Source organism: Centruroides vittatus, unplaced genomic scaffold, assembly GCF_030686945.1.
Source record: "Centruroides vittatus isolate TY-2023 unplaced genomic scaffold, ASM3068694v2 contig_882, whole genome shotgun sequence".
In the NCBI taxonomy this organism is placed as follows: Eukaryota; Metazoa; Arthropoda; class Arachnida; order Scorpiones; family Buthidae; genus Centruroides; species Centruroides vittatus.
This window is the reverse complement of record NW_027122574.1, coordinates 3,531,698-3,545,807: the sequence shown is the minus strand read 5'-3', so window position 1 is coordinate 3,545,807 and position 14,110 is coordinate 3,531,698. Positions and strand designations below refer to the sequence as shown.

Sequence of the window (14,110 nt, the reverse complement as noted above, 5' to 3'; positions counted from 1 at the left end):
TTTACTTAAATCTTTAAAATATAAATTTAATTTATTGCTTACAATATAAAAAAATTTAAATCTTAGGATGAAATTTAAATTCAGAAAACAAAAACTATTAATTTCTTACACTTTACCATAAGACTAAAGATACTGCAGTATGAAATAACAAAAAATAAGACATCAAAAGAACAGCCAAATAACAAAAGAATTGTATTTTTGGTCTAGCAAATGTCTACGTTCCTGCACTTATTGTTAATTCACTTTGTCTCTCTGACATTTCATCAGGATCAGATTTACATACACTCTGAGCTTTAAACTGAAATCCTGAGAAGGTCCATTCAAAAATTATTTTCAACAAAAAACCATTTAAGGTGACCTAAGCCATGACTTATCTAGTTTAAACTATGCATAAATTTTACACTGTTTCATAATTTAATAGCAATGATTTAATACTTAGACAATCTTTTTTTCACATATAGTAAGAAAGCAAAAGAAGATTTATTATTCTTGACGAAAGTCAAAAATATAAAGTAAAGTACTGTACAATTTTCAATAATATTTGTATTAATCATCTGTCTGTTTTTTGCAGTCCAGCTCTAGCATTTCACATTGCTTTACAACATTCTCCATATCTGTGTTGCATTTTGTAATTCTTTACATAAACAATATTAGTTTATGTATATCAATAAATGATTTCAAATAATAAAATTTATTAAAAAATAATTTATGAACAACAAACAAAATGATGTAATTTGGTTAATGCAGAGCAAAACAATAATAAAATTTTTAGAAATAAACTTGTGATGCTTAAATTAATTGACTTCTTGGACTAGTGGCATTCTAAGGCATCAAGGATCAAAATTTGATACTAGGTTTGTTATTTTGTGGAATAAGACAATGCAACAGAAGGGAGATCAACCAAGGAAAGACTTCTACAGAAAACTTCCCCTATTTAGGTGTTATACATGTAAAGAAAATCCTGAAAATTTCATCTGGCTGACCTTAAATAGTCACTTAAAATCACTTTTACTCTTTATAAATTTAAACTTGCAAATTATGCAGTCTTAAATGTTTTTACTTGAATCCAGGAAATGGTTTAAACTAATTACATAGTGCTCTTTAACTTTCTCATTGGAACTTTAATGTCATCTCTGCTCATTAAAAAGTTACAATGTAAACAACCTTGAAAATGATTTTTCAGGTCAACAAAAAAGTCCCATATAATTCTCTATACATTACTTCCTATGTAATTACATTAACAAAATTAATATATCTTCAGTACTTTTGGAATGAAAAGGATACAAAAGACTTTTGACTCACCCTATATATAGTTAGTTTCAGGGTCATCTTGATAATCAAGGTGAGGCAATAGGGTGACTGCCTCAGATAGCAAACTAAGAGGTGTGGCAAAATAAGCAGTCAATAATGTTCAAAAAGAAAAATAAATAGATAAAAATAATAAGCCAAATACAGTAAAGTCCTATAAATGTACTTTAAAGTAGTTTATAAATAGTCAATACAAGAGTATCAGTGCTAAAATGCCTATTATGGAAGCACAGACAGCAAATAGTTTCACCTCAAGCATAAGTTATCATCGAGCCAGCAATGGTTTGTTTCATACTCAGTATGTCAAATTATGCACACACATTTCTTTAATATTATGAAACTAATTATTTTATATGATAAAAAGAAAAAACTATTGAATCACTATTATGTAAACATAAATTATAGATTTTATAAATAATTTTTCATTAAAAGAGAAACCATGTTATTAAATTCTTATCAAAATTTCGATAAATATAATTAAAATAAATTTTTAAAACTGCTTTTACTTTGCTGAATAAAATAATATAAAAAAATATAATTAGGCATTTTTTAACTTTATTCTATTTTTGATATTAGGCTTGAGAACAATGGCATTACGGATACCAAAATATTTGTGTTTTGGGTATTTTTATAATTTTATAGATATCTATATTATAATATATGCTAAAATTAAAATGCAAATGACAAGAAGTCAAAGAATTTTCACATTCACTTTTGATCGATTAAACAAAAATAAAATTTTAAAATAACAGATTCAAATTCTCCAAAAGTTAAATACAGTGAAATATAACAATGGTCAATTATAATTTTATATGAAACCTGAAACGTTCTAAACTATCTTAAACTGACTGAACATTGATGACAACTACACATTAACTGGAAACTTTAGTTTCCAGTTAATGTGAAGTTGTCGTGAAGTACATTTTTAACTATAGGTTGTTATAAAAGCCCAAGTTAGTTATTATAGTGAAATGTAATAGTAAACAAAGACTATACTACAAATAATTATAAACTAAATTCTATATAAATTTAACATGGAATAATAATCAATATTAAAGGTTACCCTCTAGGTCTCCTACGTATATGATCTTGTACAATGACACAGTCTGTCACTTTTCCAAACTGAGAAAAATATTCTTTTAATTGTTTTCGAGTTACCTAAAATGTCAATGAGAAAAACACACATTAATAAATTGTTTATGATAGATTAATGATTTCATCTAATAACATATATCCACTACATACAGGGTGTTTGGAAAGTCACTGTGCACTTATATATTTATTAACAAACACGTTTCAATATAGAATACAGGAGGTAAATATGAATGACAATTATAAACAATGTTGAAAGTGACTTCTGTTAGCAGCAATACAGGCTTGGTTCATTCTTATTTTGTTTCTAAACAATGCTAACATTGCTTGCTTGAAAGACAATTAATGCTGTTATTGCTGCTTTCAAGTCATCCAGTGTGTGTGGACGATCTCAATACACTGCAGATTTTGCTGCTCCCCATAGATAAAAGTTTGGCAAATTTACATCTGTGAGCATGGGGACCATACTTCTTTCAAAATAATGCAAAAATATGCAGAAAGCACAGTAATTTTCTGAATACTCTGTATATACAAAATATCAATGTGAGATTTCAATGAATATATATATGTATATATACGTTACAGTAAAAACCCATTTTTAGTGAAAATGCATTTTAACTAGTTGAAACTAGTTTTTACTGGATGTCATTGTTAAAACTAGAATTTATTGCTAGTCAAAAATGAATTTGAGTTAAAACTAGTTTTAACTAGACAAAACGGGTTTTAACAAAATGGCTTAGTAAAAACTGTTTCGACCAAGGTCATTCAGCTAACACGTTCCTATAGTGTATGATGAATTTTGTATCGCTTTAACCCTTTTCCCCCAACATCTTGTTTACGTTTATTTTGCGATCCCTCCTAGGGCAATATAGGTTAGTCAGGCGATATTATTTTAAAACTTTACCAAAAATCAAATTATCATTATATCTATATGAAAAAAATCACTTACATTTATTAATATCTTTAGTTTTAAATACCATATTTTTCAATGCATTTTATTAGAAAAATTTATAAGAAAAAAAATAATATATATCAGAAGTGACACATAAACTTGATAATTTGTAACATTTTGTGAAAATTAACATTGTCTAGTTACATAGTTGTTTGCTGGCCCTGAGCCAGAAAGACATAGAATATTGTTTTGTACAATTCGATATAACATGCATGTATACATATATATTCGATATAACATGCATTCGTTGCGAAATTATCGCGCATTATATCAAACATTTGTTTGAAATCAAAATTTTATACTGCTATCAACTAATATAATGAATTATAGTTTATTCATTTCGTATCGAACAAGATTATATCTGTTGTTAATAAATTTTACAAAAATCGATATTTACCAAAGTAACGACGAATCAGTACCCTTGAAGTTTTGCTTAAAAAGCCAGGGTACCGATTGATCGGTGCCTTCGGGGACAAAGGGTTAATTAATGTTAATAACACAGATGTGTGACCAATATTTTCAATAAATATCGTATTAAATAATATTTATGTAGCTAAAATTTTATGTATTTATGTAGCTAAAATTAGTTTTAACGAATGTTAAAAGTTAAAAAGTTAATGTTTGATTTTAGTTTTATCTAAAATCAAAACATGTACAGCAGTAAATTTTAGTTTTAACTAGACAAAACGGGTTATAACAATGACATTCAGTAAAAACTAGTTTCAACTAGTTAAAACAGGTTTTTACTGTAACACATATATGTATGTGGTACGATCCAGAAGTTCGGGGACTGCAGTAATCTATGACAACAAAAGCATGTATTTGAAGTTACAGCGTATGAAATGGATTCTACCAAACTACCTCTACATGTTCAGGTTAATTTCACCCATGTCATGTGATTAAACCACAAGCACAGCTGTTTTTTTCCAGAGATGGTTACCTTTGTTCTGCGACATAATAAAAGTGGAGTTTCAAGAACAACCTCCAACATTTCGACTTCGCCATGTTTAAATCACCATACATCTTTCTTAGCAATTTTAAAGTCTCTGTAGGTGTTTTACCTAAATGCTGACAAAATTTAATGTTGGAGGTTGTTCTTGAAACTCCACTTTGATTACATTGCAGAACAAAAGTAACTATCTCCAGAAAAAAACAGCAACGCTTGCGGTTTAATCACATGACATGGGTGAAATTAACCTGAACACGTAGAGGTAGTTTGGTAGAATCCATTTCATACGCTGTAACTTCAAATACATGCTTTTGTTGTCATAGATTACTGCAGTCCCAAACTTTTGGATCGTACCACGTATGTTATGGACAAAGTGATTAATATGGGCATTATGAATAATGACCAACAAAATTGGACATTGTAATAAATTTCAATAATTTATCAAATTAACCAGTGATTATGAATACTGCTACCACCTAGTCAGGCAAAGTGATGATAATACGTTGAGGAGTGATTATCCGACCAATACGCTAGCCAATCAGAACTTACATCTTAGTTGCACATGCATATTGCATTTAGTACCAAATTTTAAATTTATGTGACCAGTAGTTAATCTTTCTTCTTTGACAAAAGTAACAACCGATTAAACAAGTTAATAGCAGAAAAAGGTGAGAACAATCAAATTTTTACAAAATCAGCATATTTGTCAATGATACAAAAAGTGAGAGAGTCAAAAATGAAAGTTACTTCTAAGTTACCAGAAGAATATCAGTTAATAGTACTTTGAAATAATTCACAAAAAATAAACATTTCTAAATGAAATAAGTGGAGTTTTTTAAATCAAATTTAAAATTTGGTACTAAACACGATACGCACACGCAATTGAGTGCCAATTGGCTAGCGTGTGTCGAATGATCACTCCTCAACTTATTATCATCTCTTTGCCCGACTAGGTGATAGCAGTATTTATAATGACTGGACAATCTGATAAATTAATCAATATTTATCATACTGAGTGCCCTTTTTTGGTCATTATTCATAATGCCCAATTAATCACTTTGTCTGTAACATATATATATATATATATATATATACAAAGAAGTCAGAAAAAAGATAATTGGGCCAATTATTGAATTTCTTCTCCCATAAATAGATTTGGAAAACTGATAATCAAACTTATATGAATTAGAATAGAAATAATTTTACATTGTTGACTTACTGACATACTACATACTAAATTATTATATTCTTCTTAATTAATTGTAATAACTGTACAGATTCTACTAACTGTACTAATTGTACAGTTAATTCCTATACAAAATTTGGCTTTACATCTCTGGCTATTTGAATATCAAGCATTGAATATTATGTTTATGACTGATTATTATTATTATTCTATGACAGAATATTTTAAGTGTATAAAACATTCTTGATAACATATGTATGTGTTTTTTTAATGATAACTTAAATCTTTAATATAAATTGAAATATCTGACAAGTCAAGACTTCTGAAATGATGAAATAATATTTTGAGATGCCAAACTGAGAAAGTCTAACATGATACTTTAAAAAAAAAAGTATAGTTTTCAATATATAAAGAGATGACCAGCATATGCTCCAACTCCCATACACAGCAATATCAATATCAAATGCATTAAGCTAAATCTAGACAATATCTTACAAGGTTTAACAGACAAACAAAAAGAGTTTTTCCAATGAAAAATGGTCCTCTGAATGAAATGCCATAGTGATAAGAAGATTCAACAGGTCTTTTAGTATAACATAAGTAGGTTTCATGACCATAACATCACCTTACTCTGTGTTTGGACAAAAGTAAATCAATGGTGCTTACGAAACAGGACACACATGAAACTATTCTAAATTTACATATTTTCAAAATGGAATATGAATGGGTGGAGGAGACTTACATGGACTCAATACCAAACTAGAGTTACTAAATTTTTCCTGATTGAAGCTCACTAAAGTATCTGGTCTTGACAGACAATAGTTGATCTGATATCCCTAAGCTCTTTGGTTTTGCTAATACACATGAGTCAACAGTTTAGACCAGTGGTCGATAAGGCTAGAGTGCTTACTCATATCTTAAAAAGGAGACTCCATAACTTGATATCCCCCCACTTGGAAGGCTACCTCATTAACATTGTTAAATAGATAATTTTTTGGCAAGAGACGAGGCACAATGAGCAGAAACGATTGTGACTTCATCATAATGCCAGGCTGCAATTTTTAATTTATTTAATTTAAAATATATGATCTGAATCTCAAATTATTAGTGTCTTGCCCCTGTATGTCATAATTTTCCAGACAACAACAGAATTATGCTGATCATCTACGTAACTCCATTTCAAGAAAATTTTTGAACTGAAATGAACAATTATTTATTGTGACATGGTCACAATGCCGAGCTACAATTTGTAATCATATTTTTAATTTATTTAATTTAATATATATGCTCTCCACCTCAAATTAGTAGTAGCTTGTCCTTGTAAATCATACTTTTCCTTTAACAATAGAATTGTGCCAGTCAGGGGAAAATATTTGAATTGGTTCTGGTTTGAGTCAAAAGTTCATATATAGTTAATCGGGGCCTACTGCCCCTAAAGTTTCCATAGCTAATCTCAGATTTCATCTATCTATCATCATTCTTGAGATTAAGGAAGGACAGACACACAACAGTGAGAATTTATAGGTCTTCAATTTTTTCAAACTGCAGCCCAAAAAGCAGGCCATCAGATAATTTTTCTTATAATAGTGAGTCTAACTTACAATAAGGCCAACAGAACGAAAATAAAGAAGGCATAAGAGCAAAATCTCTTCTTGAATTTTCTATAAAGAATCAAGAGAATCTAATTGAGATACGAACTTTACTATGTAATCAAAAATAGTCAAGAGTTATTAAGATAAATCGTAAAAATATATATATTTTATTTTGGGATAAAATTAATAATAATTTTATAAATAAATAGCAGTTGAATTTTTCAGATTTTCATAAATTATAGCATGATTAATGATGAGTAAGCTTTCTTAGGTAATAAATACTGAAAAGTAAATAATATTTACAGATTACTTAGCAGCATTTAATTTATTACATAAATTTAAAAATTTTAAAAAGTTTCCAACATTTATCCAATAATATTCAAGTACAAAACTTCTATCAACTATAAAAAACATTTTCCAAATGCACTTTTTATACTGCAAACATTCCCTCTTTCTTCAACTAATGAATTTCAAGTAATGATTTGTATGACCTTCAAAGCTAAATATTTCATTTTATACTTATTAGCAGAGCCCATTTTACTTAATTTCTGTTAATATAACAGTTAAATGACTAATTGTTGTCATTTCTTTCTTTGTTATGAAAGAAATTACAAATATATTGTGAAGTTGTAATTCAAAAATGGCCAATCAATACTAACAAATTGTTAAAAAATCTACTCTAAAACAATTCGGAAACATCAAATCAGATTTGGGCATTATGAAAATGCTTGGAATGTGAAATGTATTCATGATTACTCCAATAAAGTAAATTTTTCATAACTACTCTGCAATGAATTCAATGTTGTAAATCAGTGGTTTCCAACCAGAGTGCTAGAAAATAGTGCTGAGCAGTATCATAACACATTTTATGTATTACTATAAATATAAAAAGTGCAATAACTGTATTGATAAAGAAGTAAGGCATTGCAGGAAAGGTTAACATTACCTAGGGTTCCAAAATGGCGGCTCGTCTCTGATTCCAGCAAGTAGAAGAAAGGAAACAGTGGGGACGCATGTTCTAACCTAACCTAACCTAACCTATTTTAATAAATTACCATAATTATTGCCAACAAAATTATTAGAATAAGTTAGGTTAGGTTAGAATGTGCGTCCCCACTGTTTCCTTTCTTCTACTTGCCAGAATCAGAGACGAGCCGCCATTTTGGAACCATAGGTAACATTAACCACAGGAAATAATTGCCAAGTTGGGGATGCCACTATTATGAAAAACACTGCTCTAAGTATTCAAATAATTATATTTTTATGAAATCTTATAATTAATCACTTAACTCAAATATAGTTGACATACTTATACCTTATTCGGTTAATGTTGCCTTAGATAGCCAAGATGGCGGCTCATCTAATTCCAGCAAGGAAACAGTGAGACGCACGTTCTAACCTAACCTATTCTAATAACTTGGTGCTAATAATTATGGTAATTTATTAGAATAGGTTAGGTTAGAACGTGCGTCCCACTGTTTCCTTGCTGGAATTAGAGACGAGCCGCCATCTTGGCTACCTAAGGTAACATTAACCCATTATTCTTTTATCATTTTAACAAACTTCTGTGATACGCTTGTAGTAACTTCTATCCAAATCATATAACAAAAAGTGTGCATGAAAACTAAAAATTAATGCTATAGTTACCAAAGTACACTTAATGACATTTTGCTAACAATTCTCTATTAAACTATTATGCTAAATTTTGACTACTACCATTGCAATCCATAGAAATTAGATATAATATCAAAGCAAATATGTTATTGGAAATAAAAAAAATTTAATTTTTATATATTTAAAACTTACCATTCAAAATTTGAATATTTTAATTATGTTATCTTTCATAAAAACAGAATCCCATGATTAAAGAACTTTTTGCCTCATCTTTACATATAACAAAAATTTCCAATATGTATCCTAAAAATCCATGTAAATTTTAAGAGCATTATTTTAGTAATTTCAAAAAATTATATATGCACAACTGACAACATACATTCTTTCTAGAATGATCTTGATTTCATTTATTGAAAAAGTTATATAAATAACACTCCATCTTAAAAATGGAAACATTAAATAAATTTGATCAAATTCATTTATACTTCTGATTTGATTTTATACTGAGAACTGACAAAAGTGAGTGTGCTGGTAACAAACACTAATTCATCAAAGAAAGGCTACATCTGGAGCCTTCAAACAACACTCCAAAGTTTTGTCGAAGCTTCTGGTTTGGCTGGTAGTTGGTGCAAAAGGACATTCACGGGCCTTTGTTGCCCAGACACGGCCATTGTCAATTATGCTCACGACATAGTTGCCAACTTGGACCATTATAGAATTCAATATATCTTCCATAAAGCCAATCTTCCAAACATACTGCAACTAAGACCGATTGAGAGATTTCAGTACTAACCAAAGCAAAAAGTTCACAAAAATGATTGAGAAGCTGGATCTGCAAAGGAGTCGGAGGACGAGATTAAGGCCAAGCTTCACCACTATAAAACTGGCACTTCTGGAAATTCGAGACTAGAGTTAAGACCAGAGTTCAAATTGCAGTCCAAATTGCAGTTCCAGAACATCTCATCCAAATGTTAAACAACCTATCCGTACACAAAAAAAAGCCATATTTTAAACAATTTTGAAATTTGTGCAATTTTTAGGATACACACTCTCATGCTTATGATACATTATGAAATTAGTAAACAATTGCATAGAGCATTTGCTATTAAGTAAGCACGGCCAATTAGATAATTTGTTTTATTTAATTCACAAAAACTCCAACAATGTTTACTTAGTAGCTCGGTATCACTTCAAAACCGAATACGGGCATAATTATCTCAACACTTTTTAAATTTTTTTCTACGGATTTCAAGTTACTAGATTCGTAATAAAGATAATATTATTAAGGACGCATACCCTATAACTGATATTTCCAACAAACACTCTCCGACTCAGAGGTTTCTTCACGTCCTCTTCGACGTAACACCGTTCCTTATTCTGCGTAATCGTGGCCGTAGAATCGCTGTTATCGCTTTTGTCGTCGTCGTCGTCCGGCGACAGCGGCCACGCCGTATCCAAAGCGTTAAATCCCAGGTCCGGTTCGGACACTCTGGACTCGAACAACCGACACTTCCTGGGCGAAGGAGTTCGGCACAGTCTTTCCCTCAGCGCCGCCTCGGAGAATCTCCCGTTCTCTCTGATGGGAGTGGATACGGGAGTCGCCGGCAGGCTGGAGCGATACACGGCACCCGGCGGATTGGTACCGGGCAGACACACCACATTCAATCCCATAAAACTTTCAGAATGGAGCTTGTATAAGTAACTGAATCTAAATCCCAACATGGCGTTCCTCTTCTCAATTTTACATTAACAACACTTTCATATTCTTATATCAACAATCGTGTATGTGTACAAAATCGTAAACTATGGATTTCATAACGAAAACAAATCAAAGTAATGAAGAAATTTATAAATTTCGTCCTATATCATTATTCAAACATAAACAAACTAAATAAGCTATTCTATAAATAACCAAACGTTCGAATATTTTTCGTATAAACGTTACTTCATCTCTCCACGAAGCGTTTTTTTATTTTTTGATAAACAGAAGAAGAGCTTCTCTCCGCAATATCCAAAAACATACCAGTTAGTTCGAGATTTAGAAACCAGATAGCGCTAAAGACGATATTTCTCAAATTACGATATTTTGAAGAAAAAATATATATACTGATTTCTCTTCAATTAATTATTTTATTTCGTATTTTATACTTTAAATTTAAAATAATTTTATTAAAAAATAATTTTTTTTTAAATTATGAAACTATAAAATTATTTTAAAAATATGAAATTATTGATTATACTTATTAGTGTAACAAATTATTATTTAATATTTTATTTTAAATAATTAAGCCGAATTTGAAGTACAGAAGGTTTAACTGTATGGGGAATTGAACCCGAATGATTCGGGACCCACCAATGGCCTAGCAGTCTTCTTCCCCGAACACTGGGAGTTCGGTCGTGGGATCGCGTTCGGCCAGGACGGGCTGGCCACGTGGAGTTTTCCGGTTTTTTCACGTCTGTAACGCCTGAATCTTTTGTCTTTTGTCGAATGGTTAATATGGAGTGTGCAGCTCATATAGGCTATGTACTCCAAGAGAACGAGAATATAGACGCATAAGGTTAAATGCCGTTACAAAAGTATATACGAGTGCATAAGATTTCCCGAACTCTGCTCTCAATATTCTTCACACCATTCCTAGGGGTGATCGAATGGCATACGGGATGGCTCCCTTCAGACCAGCACGCCAGTGGGACAATGTGCCTCTCAGTAGTAAAGACAAGGCCGGATTAACCAATAGACAAATGTCTAGGGCCCGTAATTCGGAGGGGCCCGGCTTCAGTGCCGAATCTTTCTCTGTTTTAAAACGAGTTAAAAATTATTTAAGAAATTCGATAGGACAGGAAAGGCTGTCTTTAACAATGCTTACTAAAGAAAGAGACACTCTCAAACGGCTAGATTGATCAATTTTCTGAAATGAAAATCCATAAACGAAAAATTTAAATATTTGAAAGGCTGATTAATGGCTAAAATTATATACAGTAAGACCCGCTTAACGCTGATTCAATATAACGCGGTCTGCTCGACGCCTAAAAAACGCTCAAAATTTATGCTGATTCAAATTAATGCGCTATTTCATTGATTCATATATAATACAATTATTCCCAAACACTTACCAATCAGCAAAAGGTGGCAATTCGTCGTAGCGCTGTACTTATCTATGTTGTTTTGTTCAATTTTGGAAAAAATATAACATCATGGATGCCATAGGAAATACCGACTTCTCTTGGCAAAAATTAACTGATAAATGCATGAACGGAGTGTGGAAGAAGTTATGGCTGGAGGTATCCAAGAATTTTCATCGAGAAGAGTCTATCGCTGTATCGTTAGGTTGACAAAATTGTCAACTTAATGGATACAGATGTACACAGCAGGATATTGGGAAGTTACTGCAGGTTTCTGGTAAGAGCCTTACCAACGACGACTTCAAGAACTGGCAGAACAAGGAATTCGTGTAGAACTGGAAAATAGAGATTCTGAAGACGAAGAACCAAAAAACTTGCTACAGATTTCCTTAGGAAAAGTTTGGTAACGATAACCGAAATCGTTGATCAAATTGTAGCGAATGGTCCAGATTTTGATAGGAGTGCCAAAGCAAAACGAGGCATTTTTGATGCGATCTTCTGCTACCGACATTTGCTTAAGGAAAGAAAAAGAAAGCGACCAATGAAACTACAGGACTTCATCGCAAAAAACAAGTTTATGTTATTTAACATATATTATTATGCGAAAATTTATATAAAAATAACTTAAAATTATAGTAAAATTGCTTATTTTTTGGTCGCGTGTTCCCCTATCCCTATTTACTCTATGTTAAAATGGTCTCGTTTAACGCTGTTTCGCTTAGCGCTTTGTCGTCTAGGAACGCATCCCCCGCGTTAAGCGGAGTCTTACTGTACTGTGCATTTCTCATTGTACCAGAAACTCTTTTGTTGTACAATTATTATTGTATTAGTGTTTGTATTCTCTATTATTAATAAAAATTTTAAGTGACATTATTTAAGATTTGTTTACAAACAACTTATTTATATGGGGCCCCAATTTAAATTTTGTCTAGGGCCCGCTAGAGGCTTAATCCGGCGCTGAGTAAAGGTAAAATCTAAGCGGTCACCCGTGGCCATCCACATTCTAACGATAGTTGTCAGTTCCTAAACAGAGCCGAAATTCGTCGCTAAAGACGATACGCAGTTTTCAGTCAGTGTTTCTATCATGGCACTACTGCAAACAAAGCCGATTATGTTTAGGTGTGAATAACAAGATGCGTAGCGTTCGCCATTCATTCAAATTTTCCTTCTAGTGTCCTGTCAATGGTGCGAAAAGAGTTGAGGCTCTGTAGCCATGCTTCCACCTATCTCTGGATTGAGAACAAAAATGCCGCTATAATTGTTCGTGTTTGCTTCACGATCAGACGACCATCTCTCTTGCAGTCTGCGGTGTCTAGAGCCTCCCCGTCATGTTGGGGAGGCTCCTGACCATATGGATACGTGATACATGATATGCCCATCGTATCCTTTGCTTCGAACACCTGTTTCCAGTCGAGTGAGAACCGTTCAGATGCAAGCAGTTTGCAAAATAACCATCCTGTTTCTCTCAGTCCGATGAAGCGACCATTGTTTGAACTATGCATAACATCTTTGACTGCGTCGTACGGACGTGCTTGGCGTTCGAAGACCAAACAATAGTTACACTTAAAATTGTGACAATGCGGAGCTTTTTACGGGATACTGGGGTAATGATTTTAAAGCATTCTGATGGCATTATCTGGCCTGCAATAGGACCACGACCGTAATCATTGACATACATTCTGAGACAGCTGTATATGCCAAATTTTGTAGTAATTGAATAATTAAGTCTGGCTGCATAATTCTTTATCAGTGGATGTAAGACCTCTTCTTGTAAACAAACTAATATTTTAGAAATATTTTACTTATACTTTTTGCATTTCTTTATGTAGAGGAACTTTCAATCATAAAAACGTCGGATTTGAATCTCTTAGCGATTTTGATTCGATGCTAACATCTTGGCCAAATTTCTCGATCAGACTAATCCGTTTTGTCCTTCCCGTAACTATTATTCAGAACATTCTTTGACGGTGTTCATTTGCCTTTTAATTTCATCATTTTCTATCCGGGTATCATCAAATCTATTCGTTTTCTGACATTATAAGAATATTTCCTAGCTAAAACGAATATATCAAGACTCCAGTCCAGTGATGGGAACAAATACTTTAACAATCGGTTCGCTACGCTAGTGATCGGGTTAATAATAATAATAATAATAATAATAACAATATTTATTTGTAAGTATATGCGAAATCCTCACAATAATTTTTCACACAATGTACCCTGCACATTGAAAAATAATACAAAAATAATAATCCGAACTACGAGCACTAAGAAGGCCTTTTTCCAGGCACTCT

General features: G+C 31.8%; 1 protein-coding gene across 1 annotated transcript in view; it reads right to left on the bottom strand.

Moving 5' to 3' along the window:
- The window catches only part of LOC136983511 (putative RNA-binding protein EEED8.10), a 43,468-nt gene extending 32,732 nt beyond the window's left edge, over positions 1–10,736 (bottom strand). Inside the window, exons 1-2 of the mRNA XM_067280269.1 lie at positions 9,990–10,736; positions 2,372–2,466 (exon numbers count right to left, since the gene is read on the bottom strand). Of these exons, the coding sequence (XP_067136370.1) occupies positions 2,372–2,466; positions 9,990–10,415 (521 nt within the window). The 5' untranslated portion in view covers positions 10,416–10,736. The remainder of the gene's footprint in view (positions 1–2,371; positions 2,467–9,989) is intronic.
- Between the last annotated feature and the right edge of the window lie 3,374 nt (positions 10,737–14,110).